The sequence below is a fragment of the Mesoplodon mirus genome (assembly GCF_964341445.2).
Source record: "Mesoplodon mirus genome assembly, chromosome: 2".
NCBI lineage: Eukaryota > Metazoa > Chordata > Mammalia > Artiodactyla > Ziphiidae > Mesoplodon > Mesoplodon mirus.
In genome coordinates, this window is record NC_138977.1 from 103974648 (window position 1) to 104000191 (window position 25544).

The following is a 25544-nucleotide window of genomic DNA, read 5'->3' on the forward strand; positions in this document are numbered from 1 at the left end:
ACAAGCCCCTCCAAATGTTTGGCTTTGAAGGCCAGTGAGGCTTACTTTCACAAGAACCTGAGGGCTACAGGAAATACATACTCCACTCTTAACGGGCAAAGGCACTGTAATTAAAATGGCAAAATCTCAAATACTCCAAGGCCCAGGGTAGAAGCAGTAATTTGAAAGAAGCCTGTGTCAGAACCACCCGCTGATCTTGGAGACCCTCCCAAAGAGGTAGGAGGCAACTGGAGCTCACCCTGGGGACAAGGACACTGGTTGCAGTCATTTTGGGGAGCTTGTTCTATCACAAGGACACTGCTGTCGGCAAGCACAATTCTGGAATCCTCTCTCTAGCTTATTAGTGCCAGAACCCAGATCCTCCCACCTGCTGGTTGGCGCCAGTCCTGGGATGCCCGAGGCCAAGAAGCTAGCCTAGTGGTGACCCAGCCTTACTCACCAGTGAGCCAGCACTATCCCTTGGGCCCCTGGGACCCCACAGCCAACCACCAGGATTCAGCGCTAGCCACCATCAGGCTGACACCAGCTCCAGGAATCCCAGGGCTCTAGAGCCAAAAATCCAAGGACCCAGCTCTGCTCACCAGTGAATGTACACCAGCTCCAGGACACCGTGGGCCTCACAGCCACCCATGTCAGGAACAGGTTCTGCCCATCAGCAGACAACATCAACCCCAGGAACCACCTCCCCAGGCCACAGCCCCACACACCAGCAGGCCAACACTAGCTCCAAGACCTCCAGCACCACACCCAGCCACCCCAGGACCTGGCTCCGCCCACCAGCAGCCAGCAGCCTCCACATTATGCAGGGCCAGAAAACCAACCAGATGGGGGCAAGCCTGTCTACCAGTGCATCCACAGTAATCAACCTGCCACAACCGAAGGGCCAACTCAGCCCACACAGGGCACCCCTAGAGCATATAGCTTTGATGACCAGAGGGCAGGTCACTGATGGGCACCCACTGGACATCTCATAAGGAAGGCCACTTCCCCAAGATTGGAACTGTAACCAACCTACTAAACACATAGAAATAAAAAGAGAATTAGGCAAAATGAGGTGACAGAGGAATATGTTCCAAACAAAGGAACAAGATAAAGCCCTAGAAGAACTAAATGAAATGAAGTTAACCCATTTACCCAATTAAAAGTTCAAGATAATGATCTTAATAAAGATGCTCAAAGAACTAGGGAGAATGATGAACACAGTGAGAAATTAGAAGTTTCTAACAAAAAGACTTAGAAATTATAAAGAAGAACCAAACAGAGCTGAAGAAATACAATAACTGAAACTAAAAATACACTGGAAGGAATCAACAGCAGATTAGATGCTACAGAGGTATGGATCAGTGAACTGGAAGACAGAGTAGTGGAAATCATTCAAGCTGAAGAGAAAAAGAAAAAATAAAAAGAAATGAGGACAGTTTAAGAGATATGTGGAACAACAACATCAAGTGTACTACCACTCACATTATAAAGGTCCCAGAAAAAGAGAGAGAAAAGGGTCGGAGAACATATTTGAAGACATAATAACTGAAAAGTTCCCTAATGAGATAAAAGAAACAAACGGTCAGGTTCAGGAAGCACAGAGAGTCCCAAACAAGATCAACCCGAAGAGGACCACAGTAACACACAATGAAATTAAAATGGCATATGACCTAGCAATCCCACTCCTGGGCATATACCCCAACAATTATAGTTTAATTAGAAAAGATACCTGAACCCCTATGTTCATAGCAGCACTATTTACAATAGCCAAGGCATGGAAACAACCTAAATGTTCACTGAAAGGTGAATGGATAAAGAAGATGTTATATATATACAGAATAGAATATTAGTCATAAAAAAGAATGAAATAATGCCATCTACAGCAACATGGATGGACCTAGAGATTATCATACTAAGTGAAGTCAGAAAGAGAAAGACAAATACCATATGATATCACTTCTATGTGAATCTAAAATACAACACAAATGAACATATCTGTGAAACAGAAATAGACTCACAGACATAGAGAACAGACTTGTGGCTGCCAAGAGGGAGGGGGAGTGGGGGAGGGGAGGACTGGGAGCTTGGGATTAGCAGATGCAAACTATTACACATAGGATGGATAAACAAGGTCCTACTGTATAGCACAGGGAACTATATTCAATATCCTGTGATAAACCATAATAGAAAAGAATATGAAAAGAATGTAGATATGCATAACTGAGTCACTTTGCTGTACAGCAATTAACACAACACTGTAAATCAACTATACCTCAATAATTTTTTTTTAAAAAATAAGTTAAAATGGCAAAAAAAAAAAAAAAGATTAAAAAGAGAATATTAAGAGCAGCAAGGGAGGGCTTCCGTGGTGGCGCAGTGGTTGAGAGTCCGCCTGCCGATGCAGGGGACACCGGGTTTGTGCCCCGGTCCGGGAAGATCCCACATACCACGGAGCGGCTGCGCCCGTGAGCCATGGCCGCTGAGCCTGCGCATCCCGAGCCTGTGCTCCGCAATGGGAGAGGCCACAACAGTGAGAGGCCCGCGTACCGCAAAAAAAAAAAAAAGAGCAGCAAGGGAAAAGCAACTAGTTACATACAAGGGCACTTCCATAAGGCTACTGGCTGACTTTTCAGCAAAAATTCTGCAGGCCAGAAGGGAGTAGCACAATATATTTAAAGTGACAAAAGGGAAAAAACCTACAAACAAGACTATCCGGCAAAGCTATCATTCAGATTTGAAAGAGATCAAAAGTTTTATCGACAAGCAAAATCTAAAAGAGTTCAGCACCATGAAACCAGGTTTATAAAAAGTGTTAAAGGGACTTTAAGTAGAAAAGGCCACAACTAGGAATATAAAAATCATGAAAGGAAAAATCTCATTGGTAAAGGCAAATATACAGGAAAGGTAGTAGATCAACCACTTATAAACTTAGTAGAAAGGTTAAAGGACAAAAGTAGTAAGTCGTCTATATCTGTTAGCAGTTAAGGGATAAATAAAACATGATGTATATATTATGTCAAAAAATTTTAAGCATGGTAAATAGGGGGTAAAATGCAGGGTTGTTAAAATGCGTTCGAACTTAAGAAATCAGCAACTTAAAATAATCATGTAATACATATAGATTGCTATATATAAACTCCATGTTAACCACAAGCCAAAAAGCCATAACAGACATACACACGAAAAGGAAAAAAGAATCCAAACATAACACTAAAGGTAGACATCAAATCACAAGGGAAGAGAGCATAAGAAGGAACAAAAAATAACTACAAAACTATTAACAAAATGGCAATAAATACCTATTAATAATTACTTTAAATGTAAACAGACTAAATGCTCCAATCAAAGAAATAAGAGTGACTGAAAAATAAGACCCATATAGATGCTACCTACAAGAGACTCACTTCAGATCTAAAGACACACACAGACTGAAAGTGAGGGAATGGAAAAAGGTATTCCATGCAAATCAAAAGGAAGCTGGGGTAGCAATACTTATTTCAGACAAAACAGACTTTAAAACAAAAACTCTAACAAGAAACAAAGAAGGACATTATATAATGATTAAGGGATCAATCCAAGGAGAAGATATAACAATTGTAAATGTATATGCATCCAACATTGGAGCACTTAAATATATAAAGCAAATACTAACAGATATAAAGGGAGAAACTGATGGTAAAAATAATAGTAGAGAACTGTAAACCCCACTTACATCAATGGACAGATCATCCAGACAGAAAACCAACAAGAAAACACTGGCCTTAAATGACATATTAAATCAGATGGAATTAAAAGATATATAGAGAACATTCCATCCAAATTTTGTGGGCCCATGGAACATTCTGCAGGATGGATCACACGGTAGGCCACAAAACAAGTCTCAGTAAACATAAGAAGACTGCAATCATATTAAGCAACATTTCTGACCACAGTGCTATGAGACTAGAAAACAAGTATAAAAACACAAACATGTGGAGGGGATATGGAAGAAAAGAAATAGGGGAGGGAAATTAAGAGCTACAAAGTTCCAGCTGCAAACAAATGAGTCATGGGCATGAAACATACGGTGTTAGAATATAATCAATAACTATGTAACATCTTTATATGGTGACAGATCTTAACTAGATGTGTCATGGCAATCAGCTTGAAATGTATAGAAATTCTGAATCACTATGTTGTGTGACAAGAACTAACACAGTGTTGTAGTCAATTATACTTCAAAAACAAATAATCTCATAGAAAAATAGATCAGATCTGTGGTTATCAGAGTTGCGAGGGTAGAAGGAGAATTGTATGAAGGCAATCAAAAGGTACAAACTTCCAATTATAACAGAAATAATTACTAGGAATGTAATGTACAACATGATAAATATAATTAATACTGCTGTACATTATGTATGACAGTTGTTAAGAGAGTAAATCCAAGGAGTTCTCATCACAAGGAAAATAATGTTTTTCTACTTCCTTAATTCTGTATCTGTATGAAATGACAGATGTTCACTAAACTTATTGTGGTAATCATTTCATGATTTATGTAAGTGAAATCATTATGCTGCATACTTTAAACTTACATAGTGTTGTATATCAATGATGTCTCAATAAAACTGGAAGAAAAAAACAAAAAACAAACAGAAAATAGTATATAAGGCCAACAGAGCAGGCATTATATATAACCACATAATTAAGTATTAAATTATACAGAATAAAAAGAAGAAAGGACAGCATAATAGGGGTTGAAATCTGGACATACAAGACTAGAGCTATCACTAAGAAGGTAAATTTGGGGAACTAATTCAGACAGAGTTGATATCTAATGCAAAGAAAAAATGTTCTCAAAGTATGAATGTAAAGGAAGAACAGAAGGAAAACTATTAAACTTGGGAAATATAGAGACCGTCATCAAAATTTATAGATGAAATGAGAAAAAGTAATCAATAAAAAGACACTGAAGGAAATCTAACAAAGAACATGGAGAACCAGAATAATACAGTACCAGAAGTTAGCTGGTGCTTAATTAGGCTAGAATGAAAACTACATCTTAGTCATCTTTATTACCTATAACATATAACATTATGTTTGGTACCCAGGCTCTCAATAAATAGGCATCAAAATAATGAATTCAGGTTGAAGCCTATATTTCACTAAGCAGTGATACTGGCAAAACTGCTACCCAGCATGAGCTATTTTAGATACTATCTAAATTTTGATACTCAAAATGTGGTTCACAAACCAGCTATACCAGCATCACCTGGAATAGACTGTTTAGAAATACAGAATCTTGGGTCCCACCCCAGACCTACTAAATCAGTTTATTAATCAGTATTTTAACAAGACCCTCAGTGAATTCAAATGCACATGCAAATATGAAAAGCACTGTTCTAGGTGCTTTAGTCATTTCCCCAGTTAAATTTGATTGGGGAGTAGAGGGATAAAGGATAAAATGAGCCAAATTCTGTCATGAACCCTCACAGCAGTATCACTCTCTGATTCTACTTTAAGAATAAGTTACAGGATTTGGCAATACTTTAAATTTGGGATAAAATGCTGATAAAAGAGAACTGATTCATGCTTATAAGGTGTATTCACCTTAATTATACTGAACCAGGCACAAAAATTTTAATTAAAAAAAGAAAATAATCTATTTTACCAATATTATGCTTAATAGTATCAACCAATACTTTTGAAGTGATGATAATAGAAGACATTAGAAGAGTTACCACAAAGTAAACCTTGTCAGTAAATAAGACCTTTTAGGGAGTAGATATAGAAAACAATAAAGGGTCAATTTCCAAAACACTAAAGCAAGAATGGGAACTTTCAACATGGTTGACAGTGATTAGTAGTTTCAAGAATTATTTGTACAACAGCAAGAATCCTCACTGATGAGCATCATTTTCCAGCCCCTCTCCAATCTCATCTCTCTTCTCCAACTTTTTTTCTTCTATTTCTTCCTTTCTTGTTCTTCCCTTACACTTCTCAAAAATATCCTCAGGAACTGCTCTAACAAATGAGAGGTGCTTATGATGACAGAGATTATTGTCCATGTCCATGAATTGACTCAAACACTAATGTGAATAATGATTTAAAGCAAAAGAATGTGAGGGGGAAAATGCTACCATCAAAGATTTATTCAGACAGTGATATAGGAAAAAAAAATCATACAAAGTAAAAAACAAACCAATTGGGGCTTCCCTGGTGGCACAGTGGTTGAGAGTCCGCCTGCCGATGCAGGGGACATGGGTTCGTGCCCCGGTCCGGGAAGATCCCACATGCCACGAAGCAGCTAGGCCCGTGAGCCATGGCTGCTGAGCCTGTGTGCCCGGAGCCTGTGCTCCGCAACGGTAGAGGCCAGAACAGTGAGAGGCCCGCATACCGCAGAAACAAACAAACAAACACCAAAAAAAAACAATTAAGAACATCATTTCAGAATCCAGTTCCAGATCAGGAAAGGTTAAAAACTGAATGACAACAAATTTAGAAAACTAATAAAAAAAGAAAATATATAGAAAATAAAGCTGATATATGAAACAGCTGGTAATGTGAAGAGAGGTGACTTAGAACTGAGGAGACATATGTCATAAACAGGGAAACAACCAGAAAAGAGGTGACTACTGTAGAAAATTTTGCATATTTACATGTACAGGAATAGGATGCTGAAGGTGGGCATTTTTAAATAAACACCACAAAAGTATTCATTCAAAATAGAGTAATACTTCTGTCACTGTTGATAATATATTCCAGTGACCCACAGAAATGCTAAGGCTATGATATGGGGACTATTTTAGGAATAGGACAGATATAGTCCCTGTTCTCATGGAGCTTTCAGTCCAGACTCTAGAATACAAGACAAATTCAGCAAGTAATTATATGTCTGAAAATGAAGAGTGCTATTAGAGCAAATATAGGAACATACCAGGTTGAGGGGTAAGTATCAAGGAAAGTGATATTTAAACTGAGTACAAAGCTTGGTAAGGAACCCAGAGTATATTTAGGAAAATTTTTCTAAGTAAAAGGAAGAGGGCTTCCCTGGTGGTGCAGTGGTTAAGAATCTGCCTGCCAATGCAGGGGACACGGGTTCGAGCCCTGGTCCGGGAAGATCCCACATGCCACGGAGCAACTAAGCCCATGCACCAGGACTACTGAGCCTGCACTCTAGACCCTGCGAGCCACAACTACTGAAGCCCATGCACCTAGAGCCCATGCTCTGCAACAAGCCACAGCAGTGAGAAGCCCACGCACCGCAAAAAAGAGAAGCCCCCACTCGTCGCAACTAGAGAAAGTGCGTGCACATCAACGAAGACCCAGTGCAGCCAAAAATAAATTAATTAATTAAAAAAAAAAAAGGAAGAGCATATTTAAAGGTCCACTTGTGAAAGTGGTCTGTTCATGGAACTGGAAAAATTTCATTATAAAGCAACCCAGGAGATGAATCTGGAGAGGAAGAGAAAAGTGAGAAGGTATATGCATAAACTGCTACAATACTCTAAGAAATAAATTACTCTAGTTTCGCTAAGGGGAGTAGCAGGAGGAATGGAGAGAAATAACAGATGTGAAAGCTACTTAAGAAGAAGTCAAAAGACTTACTGACTTTATATGGTTTGCTAGGTAAAGAAAACAGGAGCTAAAGATGAATCAGATTTCTTTCTTGAGCTAATAGATTTACTATGGCTCCATTTATGAAGATACTGAAAATGAGAGGAGGAAGAAGTTTGGAAGAATTTAGTTCCCAGCATGTTCAGCTTGAGAAGCCTGTGAGACAACAAAAGTAGAAAAGTTAATTTGCTCAATCCAGGTCATCAGTTTAGGCATTACGAGAGTATGTCAAGTGCTTGTGAACTAAAGGAAAATTATCTTCAGAGTAAAATATCTTTGGAATTAAATTATCTCAATATTTTTAGTCTTTGAAAACTGATGTGGTTGGCAGAATAACAGCCTCCTAAAGATGCACCCAACCTAATCACAAAATCTGTGAAAATATTATCTTACGTGGCAAGAGACTTTAGAGATATGATTAAGGTTATAAACCTTAAAATGGTGAGATTATCCTGGATTATCCAGGTTGGCCGAATCTAATGACATGTGTCCCTAAAAGCTGTGGTAAGAGGGAGAGAGATGGGATGATGGAAGAGAGGCAAGAGAAATTTGAAACAATAAAAAGGCTGGCATTGCGGGTTTTGAGGATGTAAAAGGGGAGCCATGATTTAAGGAACATAGGCGATTTCAAGAAGGTAGAAAAAGCAAGGAAACAGATCCTCTCCTAGAACCACCAAAAAGGAACAAAAAACCTTGTCAACACCTGGATTTTGCCCCAGTAAAATCCATTTCAGACTCCTGACTCACAGAACGGTAAGATAATAAATGTGTGTTGTTTTAAGCCACTAAGTATGTAGTAAGTTGTTATGAGAGCAAAAGAAAATTAATACAGAATGCTATATTCACTAATGAACCTAGATAAGAAAAATTTAATATACATGAAAATTAGTGTACAATATATAGCAAGTACTCAATAAGTCTTTTAACATTTATAATTTCAGAGAGTATCTTTCAAGTACACTTTCTTGATGTAATGTTTTTTCCTAAGAAATTACAGATAAATCAAAATCTTGTATCTTCAAATTCTGTGAATTCATATTCTACTTAAAGAACTAGTAAGAAAAATGCTTTCTTGTAATGTTAACTACCTCCTTCAGTTTAGTCAGATTCTCCATGTTGTATTTCCTTAAAATAAACAACTGCTAACAAGAAACTGAAATAAGCAAAAAAATAAAGAATAATTCCAATAAAAAAGATGTGGTACATGTCTGACATTTATAAGAGGGCCACAAAATAGGTCACTTTTCCTTCTATTCTAAGCAGAATTTTTCAAGTATGCAAAGGCACATACAGGCAAAAATTGAAGTCTGACAACTATTATTTCAGGTGATATAAAGTCTATGTTATAGACTATACAAAAAGAAAGCTAAAATAACTGAGTGGTAACTATATTAAAGTGGAATTTTTTAAATTAAAAACTAGCTTAAATATTGTGCTTTAATACACTCTCTCTTCCCTCTATATCCACAATCGAGTATAGTATATTTAGAACCTTCAGGTGCAAAAACATTTTTGGTCAAGAAAATTTCCCCATTAAATAACAGTTTTTCCATTTGAACATCAAAAACGTTTTCACTTATTTCAAAACTTCTTGATACAGCTGAGAAAATATGGGCTCTATGTTGGGACAGACCCTGGACCAATATTTAACTTCCTTTGAGTGTTATCTCCTACCATATAGGATTGTCGAGAAGGATTAAATTATATTATGCACACATGAAGTGCAATTACATTTGGTAAGTGTTTTCTATTCCATTAACTATTCTGGAGAAAATTCTTTCTGTAAGAAATACCTTTTCTATTACTTAAAAAGTGATATACTTCAACACACATTTATGATAAAAACTCTCCAGAAAGTGGGCATAGAGGGAACATTCCTCAATATAACAAAGGCCATATATGACAAACCCACAGCCAACATCATACTCAACAGTGAAAAGCTGAAAGCACTTCCTCTAAAATGAGGAACGAGACAAGGATGCCAATTCTCACCACTTTTATTCAACATAGTTTTGGAAGTCTTAGCCACAGCAATCAGGAAACAAAAAGAAATAAAAGGAATCCAAATTGGAAAGAAAGAAAGAAAACTGTCACTGTCTGCAGATGACATGACACTATATATAGAAAATCCTAAAGATGCTACCAGAAAACTACTAGAGCTCATCAATGAATTCAGTAAAGTTGCAGAATACAAAATTAAAACACAAATCTGTTGCATTTCTATACATTAACAACAAAAGTTCAGAAAGAGAAATTAAGGAAACTATCCCATTTACCATTGCATCAAAAAGAATAAAATACCTAGGAATAATCCACCTAAGGAGGCAGAAGACCTGTACTCCAAAAACTTTAAGATGCTGACGAAAGAAATCAAAGATGACAAAACAGATGGAAAGATATACCATGTTTTTGGATTGGAAGAATCAGTATCGTCAAAATGACTATCTTACCCAAGGCAATCTACAGAGTCAATGCAATCCCTATCAAATTACCAATGGCATTTTTCACAGAACCAGAACAAAAAATTTTACAATTTGTATGGAAACACAGAAGACCCTGAATAGCCAAAGCAACCTTCAGAAAGAAAAACAGAGCTGGAGGAATCAGGCTCCTGGACTTCAGACTATACTACAAAGCTACAGTAATCAAAACAGTATGATACTGGAACAAAAACAGACATACAGATCAATGGAACATGACAAAAATCCCAGAAATAAACCCACGCACCTATGGCCAATTAATTTTACAAAGGAGGCTAGGGGGCTTCCCTGGTGGCGCAGTGGTTGAGAGTCCGCCTGCCGATGCAGGGGACATGGTTTCGTACCCCGGTCCAGGAAGATCTCACATGCCGCAGAGCGGCTAGGCCCGTGAGCCATGGCCGCTGAGCCTGCGCGTCTGGAGCCTGTGCTCCGCAATGGGAGAGGCCAGAGCAGTGAGAAGCCCGCGTACTGCAAAACAATACAAAGGAGGCAAGAATACACAATAGAGAAAAGACAATCTCTTCAATAAGTGGTGCTGGGAAAACTTGTCAGCCACAGATAGAGAATGTTCTAATTTCATTCTTTAACACTATACACAAAAATAAACTCAAATGGATTACAGACCTAAATTTAAGACTGGATACTATGAAACTCCTAGAGGAAAACATAGGCAGGACACTCTTTGACATATATCACAGCAATATCTTTTTGGATCCACCTCCTAGAGTAATGAAAATAAAAACAAAAATAAACAAATAGGACCTAATTAAACTTAAAAGCTTTTGCACAGTAAAGGAAACCATAAACAAAACAAAAAGACAACCCAAAAATGGGAGAAAATATTTCCCCATTGGAAATATTTGGTTGGAAACGAAGCAACCAACAAGAGATTAATCTCCAAAATATACAAACACTTCATGAAGCTCACTATCAAAAAAACAAACAATTTCAATCAAAAAATGGGCAGAAGATCTAAACAGACGTTTCTCCAAGGAAGACATACAGATGGCCAAGAGGCACATGAAAAGATGTTCAACACTGTAAATTATTAGAGAAATGCAAATCAAAACTACGAGGTATCACCTCGCACCAGTCTGAATGGCCATCATCAAAAAGTCTACAAATAGCAAATGCTGGAGAGGGTGTGGAGGAAAAGGAACCCTCCCTACCCTGTTGGTGGGAATGTAAATTGGTGCAGCCACTGTGGAGTACAGTATGGAAGTTCCTTAAAAAACTAAAGACAGCAATTATACTCCAATAAAGATGTTAAAAAAAAAAAACTAAAGATAGCGTTACCATATGATCTGCAATCCCACTCTTGGACATATATCCAGAGAAAACCGTAATTGGAAAAGATACATGCACCCCAATGTTCACTACAGCACTATTTACTATAGCCAAGACATGGAAGCAACCTAAATGTCCATCCACAGATGAATGGATAAAGAAGGTGTAATGTATAATATATGTGTGTATGTATGTGTGTATATACACACATACACACACACATACACACATATACATACACACATACACTATGGAATATTGCTCAGCCATAAAAAAAGAATGAAACAATGCCATTTGCAGCAACATGGATGGACCTAGAGATTATCATACTAAGCAAACTAAGCCAGACAAAGACAAATATCATATAACGTCCCTTATATGTGGATCTACCAAAAAAAAAAAAAAAAAAGATACAAATGAACTTATTTTCAAAACAGAAATAGACTCACAGACATACAAAACAAACTTATGGTTACCAAAGGGGAAAGGTGGGGGGAACGGCAGATAAATTAGGAGTTTGGAATTAACATATACACACTATTATATATGAAATAGATAACCAACAAGTACCTATTATATAGCACAGGGAACTATACTCAAAATTTTGTAATAACCTATAACGGAAAAGAACATGAAAAAGAATATATGTGTGTGTGTGTGTGTGTGTGTGCGTGTATAACTGATTCACTTTGCTGTACATCTGAAACACAACTATACTTCAATAAAAAAAGTGATACAAAAAGCACAAATCGATCTTTTCTTCATGATAGTGTCACCATTACAAATCTCAATCACTATACAGTGATGACATAAGAAGAGTGGCCATATTTTGGTTTGACATATTTGGTTTGACAGGACAATCCCAGTTTATGTTTACTGTCCTGACATCCTCTCCCATTCTCAAATGTCCCAGTTTGGATAATAAATAAATAATGAGTAAATAATGGAATAGAAGAGTATTAATTTTTATCTATAAGAACTAGCCCCACTAGCTTAATTTTTTCCCAATTTATATTTTAATAAACCTCAAGAATATATGATGCTGTCTTATTTGTGTTATGGTAACCACCTGGTTTACTAAGCCTTTACCTTTTACTTTTCCCTTTATATATGCTGCCGTTTTAGAAGCTACACAAAAGTCAAGTGACCTGGAGTTGAATTATGTGTAAAATAAAGAGATTCTAGAAAAGAGTTTGTAAGCTTTTGAGGCTCTGTATAGATTTAAGTTTACTTTGCCTACTTCCCAAAGCTAAATAGGAGTATCACAAAAACACAAAGTGGTAGAATAATATTCTACCACTTTACATTACATATAAATACTCACGTTATAAGTATTTATACATATAAATACTTACCCAGAGGTAGCAACTGTTTTTTGGAAGTGTGAACACTTATCTCTTCACCCTCGTCCATATTTCGGTCTGAATTTCTTTGTAACCTGTCTTGGGCAATATGTGATATATTTATATTTCTACCTTTAGATTGTTCCATGTCAACTTGTTCTTCAACTACACTGGCCTTAAATTTTGTTCCCCGTTTTTGTTTTATAGTCCTTTTGTTTCCAGATGATTTTTTTGCATTCTCAGAATACATTTCATATTTTGAAGATTTACAATTATTTTCCATTTCATCTGTCAAAGCACAACTCCCACCGAGTATTTTTTGTTCAGAAGACTGAGATTTCTCTACTGGGTGAGCTTTACCAGGATGTTTGCCACTTTTCAAACCTGTAGATGATACACTGTCATGTTTTTCTCTTGACTTCTTCCTTTGAAGGAGTACAGTGCTCTCAGCAGGAGATACTGTGCATTGTTTCAGAGGCCCAGTCTTTCTTGGTATAGTAATCCATGGTTGATTGGCAAAACTTTTATCTGATTCATCAATTATAAATTCATCTTCTAATAACTTCATATTATTTGCAGGAGATAAATGAGGTGGAGCAGTTGCTATATGCCTAACAATAGAACTAAAACAGAATGTTACAATAAATAATAGCTCAAAAAGTAAAGCTTTTACCTTTGCTTTAAAGAGCAGTTCACATGTCTCCTCAATTTTTCCTTCCCCATTAAAATCCTTCCTGGGACTTCCCTGGTGGTCCACTGGTTAAGGATCCGCCTTTCAACGCAGGGGATGTGGGTTCAATCCCTGGTCAGGAAACTAAGATCTCACATGCCACGGGGCAACTAAGCCTGTACGCCACAACTACTGAGGCCATGTGCTGCAACTACTGAGCCCGCACGCCACAACTAGAGAGAAGCCCATGCACCACAATGAGCCCACGCGCCACAACGAAAGACTCTGTGTGCCGCAACTAAGACCCAACGCAGCCAAATATAAATAAGTAAATAAATAGTTTTTTTTAAAAATTCTTCCCTCCTTTTACATTTCTATAATATCTGAGCATACTCATTTATTACCCTAATGGGATCACAGAAATTTAGAGCTGGAAGGAATCTCTACTGTATCAACTAATTTGGCATTCCTCCATTCATTACATACATTAAACAGATAAAACCCAGAGATGTATAAATACAGCCCAGATACATTGACTTATAGTACAAAAATGCATGCCATTATTATATATAATGTTATATTAAATTTTGTTTATATAGATGTCTCTTGGGGCCTGAATCCCTTAACATCCAAAACAAGATTATTTCTGAGATACCTTCTAGTCTAATAGTCTAAGAAAACACAACAAAATTACAGACTAAATTATATTATGTAAAAATTCACTCCAAGTTGGATAATTCACACATTTTCATATGTGTTTTAATACTGTAATCAGAGTATAGAAATAAATGAAGTGTATCTAGAAAGGTAAGCACACTGGGATTACACAGCATCTCTTCCAATTAGTTGGAAAAGTTTTCTAAAGAAGGATGGAATTATTCAAAAGATGGTAATCTGATGGAGTCATTTTGCACTTCCCTCCTTTTTATGACAACAGCCTTGAGCAAACCATATATTGGAGTGAATATGCAAAAATAAACACCTAGGGTAAACATCCAAATTCCAAAGCCAGCATATACACTCCTGTTTCTGCCTTTTTCACTTGAATAAGGATGCTTAACTATTTTTATACACAGTAGAAGAAAAGGAAGAATGGAAGAACTGGATTATCATGTCTAGTTTTTTTCTCATTTTTAAGATATAAAAAAAGATTATAAAATGAAAATGCCTTCTCTACTTCTCTAATCTCAAACCCCTGATAAATCTTATAATGTAAAAAATTTATACACATATATGCTAAGAAATATACTGTCTTCTAATAGGTAGACTCTTACAAGTTTATATAATTAGAAAACTCTAGAAAATCTAATAAAAAAGCAAAGTCACTATAAATAGACCACATAATATATAAATAGAAGACCATGTTTAAACAGAAATATTATTTTTCAGCACTTAAAGAAAAAGCCACTCTGATATAAATGTTTAATTTGCTTTACTGTATGTTATCTGTAATATCTATTAATTCTATATATTAAAGAAGTAATGCTAAGTATTTAAAAATAAAGCCTTCCCAAACCAGCCAACAAGAACTCTCTAAATCCACTCCTCTATTCAAGAGACTTCCATAACTTCAAGGTTATTCAAACCAAAGATATCCTTAGGAAACAACTTTGACACTTACTATAGATCAAATGTTTACACCCTTCAAAAATTCATAAATTGAAACCTAATCCCCAGTATGATGGTATTTGAGGGTGGGGACTTTAGGAAGTGATTAGGTCATTAGGGTGGAATGGCTCATAAATGAATTAGTATCTTTATAAAAGAGACCCCAGAAAGCCCCCTCACTACCTTCTACCATTTGAGGTTATAGCAATAAGACAGATATCCATGAACCAGGAAGCAAGCCTCACCAGACAGTGAATCTACCTGAGCCTTGATCTTGGACTTCCCAGCCTCCAGCACTGTGAAATGTAAATTTCTGTTGTTTGTAAGCCACCCAGTCTGTTTAGCAGCTCAAATGGACTAGACAACACTATTAAAATTGAGAATATAGAAAGATGACTTCTGGCTAGGTGGAAAAAATCAAGAAAGACTCTGTGGCATTTGAGTTGGATCTTGAAGAATGGATATGATTTGGTCATGAGGAAATACAAGAAAGACAATCATAAGGAAGAGCATAAGCACAGAAAAGGAGCAGGAAAGCACAAGTAATAGTGAGTAGTTACATCTGGCTACAGCAATTAAACATACACTTTACTCACTAGTTTATTAAAAAAAAAACCCAGCACATTAAAAAATACTTAATTACTTTTTTGGACATAGATATAATTAGCCTCTAAGTATAACGTATTTCTATCAGATTATGGGGCAACATCCATACAAGGGATAGGAGGCCACATATATACATATGTATATATATATACTGTATATATGTATATATATATATATATATATATATATACTGTATATATATACACACACACAAAGGCGGGGGGAGAGGGAGGAAGACTGGAGGGGTGGGGAGGGGAGGAGTCAACTATGGAACACAGACTGAACCAAAGAGGAATTTCATTCATTCAATATGTTTTTTATAAAACCTTCCTAATATATTCACTAGCATTCTGATAGATCTCACAGAAAACACAAAAGAAACTAAACTCCTGGAAAGAAGGGCTTATGTCTTAACCTACTAAGAAAGATATACAAAATAGCTAAACTATAATACAAGGCAAGAACTATTTTAAAAAACACTGGAGTGGGACTTGGAAAAAATCAGAAGCCTACCATGGACCTTAGAATAAAATATAAATTGGCATACGACAAGGGGAAAAGGCGTGCCAAAGCCAGGACAACTGCAAATATGTATGACAAGTTGGTAGAAACAGTTCACTAGTGACAGTGAAAGCCTTAAATACCAGCTGACAGATCTCAAGTTTATTCTATAGACCAGTGGTTCTCAACCCTAGCTGCTATTAATTCTAGTTAACTCTAATGTGCAGCCAGTTAAGAATCACTGTATGGATATTGTAGAACCACCAAAGGTTTTTAAGTAGGCAAAAACAGATTAAAACTTATTTTAGGACTATCCTTTTACTAACACAATCAAAAGAAATAGAAAGAGGGAAGGGATGGGGGAACAGATGTATATGTATGACTGATTCACTTTGTTATAAAGCAGAAACTAAAAAAAAAAAAAAAAGAAATAGAAAAAACATTTAAAACACTTAACAGTGGAATACAGGCACCCTGACATAATTTTATTTCTAAATACTGTCTTTATTCTTTGATCTCATACATACTAGAAAGTGCTGATGAACAGAAGCAATGAAAGCTGAATAAACTTTTCTTTCACATCTAATTTAATATCCCTTAAATGATGGCTTTGGGATTAACTTACTGGTAAGAAACTACTCTCTCCTTATGGGTTAGACATAATTTCAATTAAAAATTGTGTCAATTAAGATTAACTTCTAGTTAAGTATCACTAAGAATCCTTAGATACTATTCAAAGAATGTGAAAGAAAAATGTGGACCATTTCTTAATAACTCACCTGGATTCACTTTTTCTTTTTACAGTTTCTAAAAACAATGTTGAAAAACTCTTTCTAGCTTGTGGTTGATCTTCACATTCTGAATCTTGTATTCTTTTTTGAGATGTTCCTAACTCTTTCTTCTCTTGTGGTCCTTCTGATACTTTATCCTCTATTTCTGATACTTTATTCATTACTTCTACTTTATTCAAATCATCTTTATCTTCAAAGTTTAACCTAAAAGGTTAAAAGGAAGACATGATGAATGTTCCCACCATTTGTTGAGTTATAAGTATTCCTGAACTCCCTTACAGTGACAATACAACTGCTTACAAAATTTTCCAGTGGGCCTTTATTTAAAAATTATAAATGTTGATGTGTTTCTCTTACACAACATACACAAGGCAAATTGCTCAGAAAAATTAAATTTTGTATTTGTTGATAGAAAAAAATAAGAGAGAAAAAGAATGGCTAAATCATATAACAAGGAAATGTGTAGCTTAGAACACTAGTTCTCAAACATTTAATATGAATTTGAACCATCTGGAGAATCTTACTAAAATGTAGATTCTGATTCAGTAGGTCTAGCATAGGGTTTGAGATTCTATATTTCTAACAGGCTTCCAGATAATGCCACTGCTCTCGATCCTGAGCTGCAGATCACACTGTGAATAGCAAAATCTTAGAATGTACTTAACTCCTCAGCTCCAAGAATCACACAAGACCCTAGAAAGATATTACACTCATGGCAGAGGTTCCCAATAGCAAAGGACCTTGAACAATCTATTTTGCTTCTTAAAGGTCAAAGGGAAAGCCCCAAGAAATGGATGTGGGTTTACCGCAACTCATCCTCAACAAAACTTACTCTTTGCTACCCTCAGATGACCTGATATATACCTACCCTTATAATTAGAAATAACATAGAGAAAATACAAATTGTTTCTCTTAGGAAGTTATAGAAAACTTATTATAAGGAAAAAAAACACATCCTGTGATAAACAATAAAGGAAAAGAATATGAAAAAGAATGTATATATATGTATAACTGAGTCACTATGCTGTACAGCAGTAATTAATGCAACATTGTATTCAACTATACTTCAATAAAAAACATTTTTTTAAAAAGAGAAAGATCTGAATATAACAAAATATTCACATATGTCAAATCTGAATATGTGAGTGCCTATTGTGTTATCTTCTGTATGTCTACAGTATTTTAAAATAAAAATCTTAAAGAAAAGAAAAAAGAAAAAAAAACATGCTTTTCCATAGACCATAGAAAAGTTTACCCCCAAACTTCTCTGAAGAACACTTTAAGGCCTTCCATATTAAATATAAACTGAATATATACTAAATGTATGTTATGTTTTTCTCAAAACATGTTAATATTCCTCAATACTTACTATAAAATACCTAAAAGACTAAATTACCCACTTTTTAACATAAAAGACAAAATACAGTAAGATTAATATCATTTAAATAAACAAAAATTCACCTTTTTTTGGTTTTATGAGAAATCTCTGTACTTGAAGGCAGCATATTTACTGAATTTTCAGAAGTATAGGTCTCTCTCTTTTGGGCAACAGATGGAATAGTCTTTTTCAATAAAGATGCTTTTGCATCCAGATCAGAAGGTAAGCCAATAGATAAGTAAAATTCCTCATCAGCTTCATTGTGATGATCTTTTAGTTTTTTACTTGACATTTTTCTCGAGTCAGATGTATTGTTAGAATGAACATCAGTTTCCAAAATTTCCTGATGAAACTCATGGGCCTGAACTAGAAGAAAATTACATGAAGGTATTAAAAACTCTTTAAATAATAATACTAGAACAAAATGTGCTTTTTAAAATACAGCAACAATTTAATTAGAAAGTTTCCAGAAGACTCACAGGTCATTAAGTTTATAATCAAAGATCAAGGATTAAAATACACAAGTACTTTAAGAGTTCTAATTTATGAAATTAATAAACTGAAAGGTGTATTTGGTCCATGCTCCACAGTTCTAAAATGAATAAAATCCTCAAACATAGAAAATTCACAGTTTTATTGATATAGTAAATTTATTCAAGATTTGAATATAGTCAAACTCAGAGAAGGAGAGATTTGAATAATGGTTGCCAGGAACTGGGAGAAGGGAGAAATTCGGAGTTGTTAATTAACAGGTGTAAAGTTTCAGTTATACAAGATAAATAAGTTTTAGAGATCTAGAGTACATTGTGCCTATACATAACAATACTCTATTGTACACTTAAAAATCTGTTGAGAGGGAAGATCTCATGTAAAAATGTTCTTACTGGGACTTCCCAGGTGGTGCAGTGGTTAAGAGTCCACCTGCCAATGCAGGGAACACGGGTTCGAGCCTTGGTCTAGGAAGATCCCACATGCCACAGAGCAACTAAGCCCATGTGCCACAACTACTGAGCCTGCACTCTAGAGCCCACGAGTCACAACTACTGAGGCTGTGTGCCACAACTCCTGAGCCTGCGTGCCGCAACTACTGAAGCCTGTGCGCTCTAGGGCCCATGCACCACAACTACTGAACCAATGTGCTGCAACTACTGAAGCCCACGTGCCTAGAGCCCATGCTCTGCAACAAGAGAAGCCACTGCAATGAAGAGTAGCCCCCGCCTGCCACAACTAGAGAAAGTCCATGCGCAGCAACAAAGACCCAATGCAGCCAAAAATAAATAAAATTAAAAAAAAATAAAATAAAATGTTCTTACCACAATAAAATAAAAATTCTTTTAAAGATTTAAATAAATCTTTACATAGCTAAAATAAGTAACAGGTAATCCTAGAAAAATTTTGAGATTCAATCTTTAGGTTAAGAGTTGGGTAAACTAGGGCAGCTAGATGAGCACATTTTTATACATATACATACACATATACATATAGAACAGATACATATATAGATATATAAAATATATCTTATATGTATATATAAGGAGAATATTTATATACACATACATCTTGATACCTATACAAAGAGAATATATATTAGACATATATATCTTTATAGCTATATAAAGAGAAATATATATTCTCTTAACCCTTAACCTTCAAATATCAAAGAAAAAGTAGAATGGCTGGGTAGTACTCATACTGATTCATACTCTCAAAAAGAAAAGATTAAAAATTTAAAATAAGCTAAAATGGCTTTTGATTCTGGAACAAAATTACATAGACTCACTTTTTCCTGCTTCTCCCTTTAAGTACAACTTAAACCAACAATAATAACAGAACTCTGAAAGCTGGAAGAAGGTATATTTGCTAGGAACCTCAAGCCTTAAGCAACAACAGATAATGTGGTGAATCCCCTGTAGCATCAGAAAATGAAACAAACCAAAATACCACTGCTAGAACTCTAAACACTTAAACGTCATTGGAAATAAACTCCACAAAAATAGGCAAGAGCCTTCACATTAAACCAAAACAGGGCAACTATAACAAATGACTGAAATACAATGAAGAGTCCCTTAACATAATAACCAAAATGTTGAGGATACAATCAAAATGATTCATCATGATAAAAATTTTAAAAAAAGAAAAAACACAATCTGAAGAAGAAAATACGATCAATGGATGCAAATGGACAAGATGAATCAGATGCTGGAATTATTTAACAAGAATTTATTTAAAGCAACCACCATAAAAATGTCTTAACGGGGCTTCCCTGGTGGCGCAGTGGTTGAGAGTCCGACTGCCGATGCAGGGGACGCGGGATCGTGTCCCGGTCCGGGAGGATCCCACATGCCGCGGAGCGGCTGGGCCCGTGAGCCATGGCCGCTGAGCCTGCGCGGCCAGAGCCTGTGCTCCGCAACGGGAGAGGCCACAACAGTGAGAGGCCCACGTACAGCAAAAAAAAAAAAAAAAAAAAAAAAAAAAAGTCTTAACGTTCAATTATAAATTCTCTTGAAACAAATGAAAAGACAGAAACTCTCAAATAAATAGGAGTTACAAAAGAGACCCAGCTTTTGGATCTTAGCCATTATAGTTGTGTAGTGGTATCTAACTGTTGTTTTAATTTAAAATTCCCTAATGACGATAATGATGAACAAATCAAAACCACAATGCGATACTACTTCACACCCATTAGGATGGGGAGGGAGGGAGGGAGGGAGAAAATAACAAGTTAACAAGTGTTGGTGAGGATATAGAAAAACTGGAACCCTTGTGCACAGCTGGTGGGAATGTAAAATGATGCAGCCACTATGGAAGATAGCTTGGTCGTTCCTCAAGAAATTAAAAATGCAATTACCATATGATCTAGTAATTCCTTTTTTGCCTATATATCCAAAAAGATTGAAAGCAGGGGCTGCAAGAGGTACTTGTACATCTGTGCTCACAGCAACGTTATTCACAAAACACAAAAGGTGGAAACCACCTAAATGTCCATCAATGGATAAATGGACAGAACAAAATATGGTATACATACAGTGAAATATTATTCAGTTTTATAAAGGAAATCCTGACACATGCTACAACCTGGCTGACACTTGAGGACATTATGCTAAGTGAAATAAGCCAGTTGCAAAAGGACAAAAACTACACAATTCCACTCATATGAGGTATTTAGAGTAGTCAAATTCAAAAACAGAATGTAGAAGCGTGGTTACCAGAGGCTGGGGGGTAGGGGGAGATTGTTTAATGGGTTCAGTTTTGCAAGATGAATAAGTTCTGTGGATGGATGGTGGTGACAGTTAGACAACCTGACTGTCCTTAATGCCAAAGAACTGTACACTTAAAAATGTTTAAAATGGTAAATTTTGTTATATTATTTTACCGTAATTTTTTAAAATCATTTTTTAAAAGGAATAAAGAGCACAAACAGTGATGTATGTGTAAATATAAACACTGACTGATTAAAACAAAAATAAAGTCTTATAGAGATAAAAGATATCAAAATACATAGCAGAATTAAAATAGAGGATAACAGAAATAAAATATATGACAACAGTATGTCAGTTGGGAATTAGGGAGTTGTTCTAGTTACTCTGTCTGCATAATAAGTAACTCCATGCCTTGGCTGCATAAAACAACCATATATTATGTTCACTTATTCTGTGGGGCCGGAATTTGGCAGGGCACAGCAGGGATGACTTGTCTCTACTCCATGAAGTCTGGGGCCTGGAACAATTTGAAAGCTTGCTTACTCACATGTCTAACATCTGAGGCTGGCTGCAGGCCGAAGGAATATTGCTGTCTATGTATGTCTGCAAGTAGGCTAGTTTGGGCTTCCTCACAGCATGATGTCTGGGTTATAAGGTAGAGTGTATCCTAAGAGGGCAATAAGGAGAAAGGGAAGGAGCCAAGCAGAAGCCTTTTACGTCCTAACCTTGGAAGTCACACAGTATTACATATACCACATTCTATATCATATGATATGATATGATATATGATATGATATGATACATACAAACCACCTCACTTACGGGGGTGAGGAAAAATGCTGACCTAAGTAAGGTTAGAAATGAATAGAGTCTGTAAAACTAAAAGCTAAAGAAATTGTACATAACATTGTCATACTAAGTGAATTAAGTCAGACAGACAAAGACAAATATTATATGATATCACTTATACGTGAAATCTGAAAAATAAAACAAAACAGAAACAGACTCACAGACACAGAATACAAACTTCTGGTTACCAAAGAGGAAGGAGGGAGAGGGATAAATTAGGAGTACGGGATTAACAGATACACATTACCATATATAAAATAGATAAACTACAAGGATTTATTGTGTAGCACAGGGACTATATTCAATATCTTATAATAACCTATAATGGAAAAGAATCAAGAAAAAAGTATATGTATGTGTACATATATACATATATATATAACCAAATCACTTTGCTGTATACCTGAAACTAACACAATATTGTAAATTAAGTACAATAAAGAAATTGTACATAAGCACTGTACTCCAGTAGATAAAATGGTTTTCCATGGGTTTAAGTCAACAATTCTGATACTGTTATACATGTATATAGGAATAAAAAGTTAAGTAGGTGGATGGTGAGTGGTAAGTGCCAAGTTTCTTACACACAGAGTGGACGTTTACAGATAAGCAAGGCAAAGAAGCAAGAATAATAATCCATGTGGTAATAAATTACAGTTGGAAACATCAATATGAATTCATGTTTAACTTAATACAGATACAGTTACACAGAAAAATATTTATAGATATGTTTATATATACCGGTTACCATACACACACATATTTCCTTGCTCTGTCAGTTGAGACAACCTTGAAGCATTACACCCCAGGAGAAACAGCACACCTAGCACCCAGATCTTGGTTCCTAATACCATTCTCCAGTAAAAGGAACCACTGGCTCCTTGGAGAAATGGCTGATTCTAGGGTAAGTTGAGCCTGGAGCATCCTGTAATTCCAGAAGGTAAGGAAGTGTTCAAAAACAACAGCAATAACAACAAAAATGGGGTCCATCAAAGGGGCATAGGAGCCAGTGAAAGAGCTTTCTAATGGCCAAAGCTGGAACACTTTGAGTAACAAATTTAATAAAATAGTACTGGATTATAAACCAAAGTATAAAATAAAGTTTCTACCTCAAAAACTAAAAAAAGAGCAAAATAAACCCAAACCAAGGACAAGAATGGAAAAAATAAGAGCAGAAATCAATGAAACTAAAAACAGGAAAACATAAAAACTTACTGAAACAAGAAGCTAGTTCTTTTAAAACAGTGAATAAAAATGATAATCCTGTAACAAAATTAACAAAGGCAAAAAGACACAAATCAACAATATCCAGAATAAAATGGTATATCACAACAGATCCTGCAGCCATTAAAAGGATAACAAAGTAAAACTATGTACAACGTTATGCTGATAAACTCAACAACTTAGAAGAAATGGACCAATTCTTCAAAAATCATAAACTATCAAAAATGTGCCAAGATAAAATAAATAACCTAAATAGTCCTATAACTATTAAAGAACTGAATTTGTAACGTAAAAGCTCTTGAAAAAGAAATGCCACAGACCAGATGATATCACTGGAGAATATTATACCAAAAAATCAGAGAATTAAAATCAATTTTACATAATCCCTTCTAGGAATTAGAAGGGGGAATAATTTCCAGCTCATTTTATAAGGTTGGTGAGCATTACCTTGATACCAAAACCATACAAATACAGCATAAAAAAGAAAACTACAGACCACTATCTCTCATTAACTTAGATGCAAAAAATTCTCAAAATTTTAGCAAACTGCATCAAACAATGTATAAAAATTAGTAATACAACATAATTGACATTTATGGTCAACTGCACTCAACAACAGAATACTTGTTTTTCAAGTGCCCATGAAGCATTCATAAAGGCAGACAACAAATAAAACAAATAAAACAAATCTTCACAAATTTAAAAGAACTAAAATGACATAGTGTATATATGCTATGCCATAAAGAAATCAAGACTAGAAATCACTAAGGGAAAGACAACAGGAAAGTCCAGAAGTATATTTATTTAGCATAATGTTTCTAAGGTTCTTCCATGTTGTAGCATGTATCAGAACTTCATTCCTTTTTATGGTTGAATAATATTCCACTCTACACATGTACCACATGTTGTTTGTCCATTCACTCGTTCATGGGACACTTTGGTTGTTTCCACCTTTTGGGTATTATGAATCATACTGCTATGAACACTGGGGTATAAGTGTCTGTTTGAGTCCCTGTTTTCAATTCTTTTGAATATAAACCTAGAAGTAGAAATACTACTTAATACCTAATTTTTTGAGGAACCACCAAACTGTTTTCCACTGGCTGCATAATGCATGTGGGTTTCTATAAATTCCACATCCTCAACATCTTTTATTTTATTTAAAAAGTATTAATGTCCATCCTAATATGTATAAAGTGGTATCTCTGTGGGGTTTTGATTTGCATATCCCTAATGACTAACAATGTTGAACAACTTTTCATGTAGTTGTTATCAGCTTGCCAGATGCATAGCAAGCCAAAACGCTGAGACAACAAGGTTTTGTAGTAAAGAGAGGGTTTATTTGCAAGGCAGCCAAACAAGATGATCTGAGGCGTGGGGAGCTTGGGGAAAGGTGACTGAAAAAAAGTTGCAATAATCATCACTCTGCACAGGCCTCTGCACGGTCAAAAGGCTACTGGAGTGGACACTTAAGCATAACCAGTTGAAGGGTGGTCCTATTCAGGCTTAACCAGCTCAGCACAAACTAGATGCAGCTGACTTGAAGTTCCCAGAAAACAACTCAGGCAAATATCTTGTTCAGGTTACAAGCCACTTGAAGGACATGCAAGTCTGAAAGCAAACTCGATTAGTGAAGGCAGGTAAAACACATTCATTGGCCAACTGGACAAATGTCTATTCAAGTCCTCTTTTCAGCTGGGATGTTTATTTTTGTTGTTGTTGAGTTACAGGAAGTCTTTATGTATTCTTGATATAAATCCCTTATTTCATGGGTCCCCAACCCCCAGGCCACGGACCAGCACCGGTCCATGGCCTGTTAGGAACAGGGCCACACAGCAGGAGGTGAGCAGTAGGTGAGCGAGCAAAGCTTCACCTGTATTTACAGCCACTCCCCATCGCTCGCATTATCACCTGAGCCCCACGTCCTGTCAGATCATCGGTGGCATTAGATTCTCATCAGAGCACGAACCCTACTGTGAACTGCACATGCAAAGGATCTAGCTTGCATGCTCCTTATGAGACTCTAATGTGA

At 36.0% G+C, this 25544-nt stretch overlaps 1 protein-coding gene across 2 annotated transcripts in view; it reads right to left on the reverse strand.

The window, feature by feature from the left end:
* CENPC (centromere protein C) overlaps nucleotides 1–25544 on the reverse strand; it is a 91957-nt gene that overhangs the window by 41269 nt on the left and 25144 nt on the right. For both annotated transcript variants that reach the window (XM_082629491.1, XM_082629490.1), the window contains exons 6-8: nucleotides 18323–18605; nucleotides 16850–17065; nucleotides 12698–13308 (exon numbers count right to left, since the gene is read on the reverse strand). In XM_082629491.1, the coding sequence (XP_082485617.1) occupies nucleotides 12698–13308; nucleotides 16850–17065; nucleotides 18323–18605 (1110 nt within the window). The remainder of the gene's footprint in view (nucleotides 1–12697; nucleotides 13309–16849; nucleotides 17066–18322; nucleotides 18606–25544) is intronic.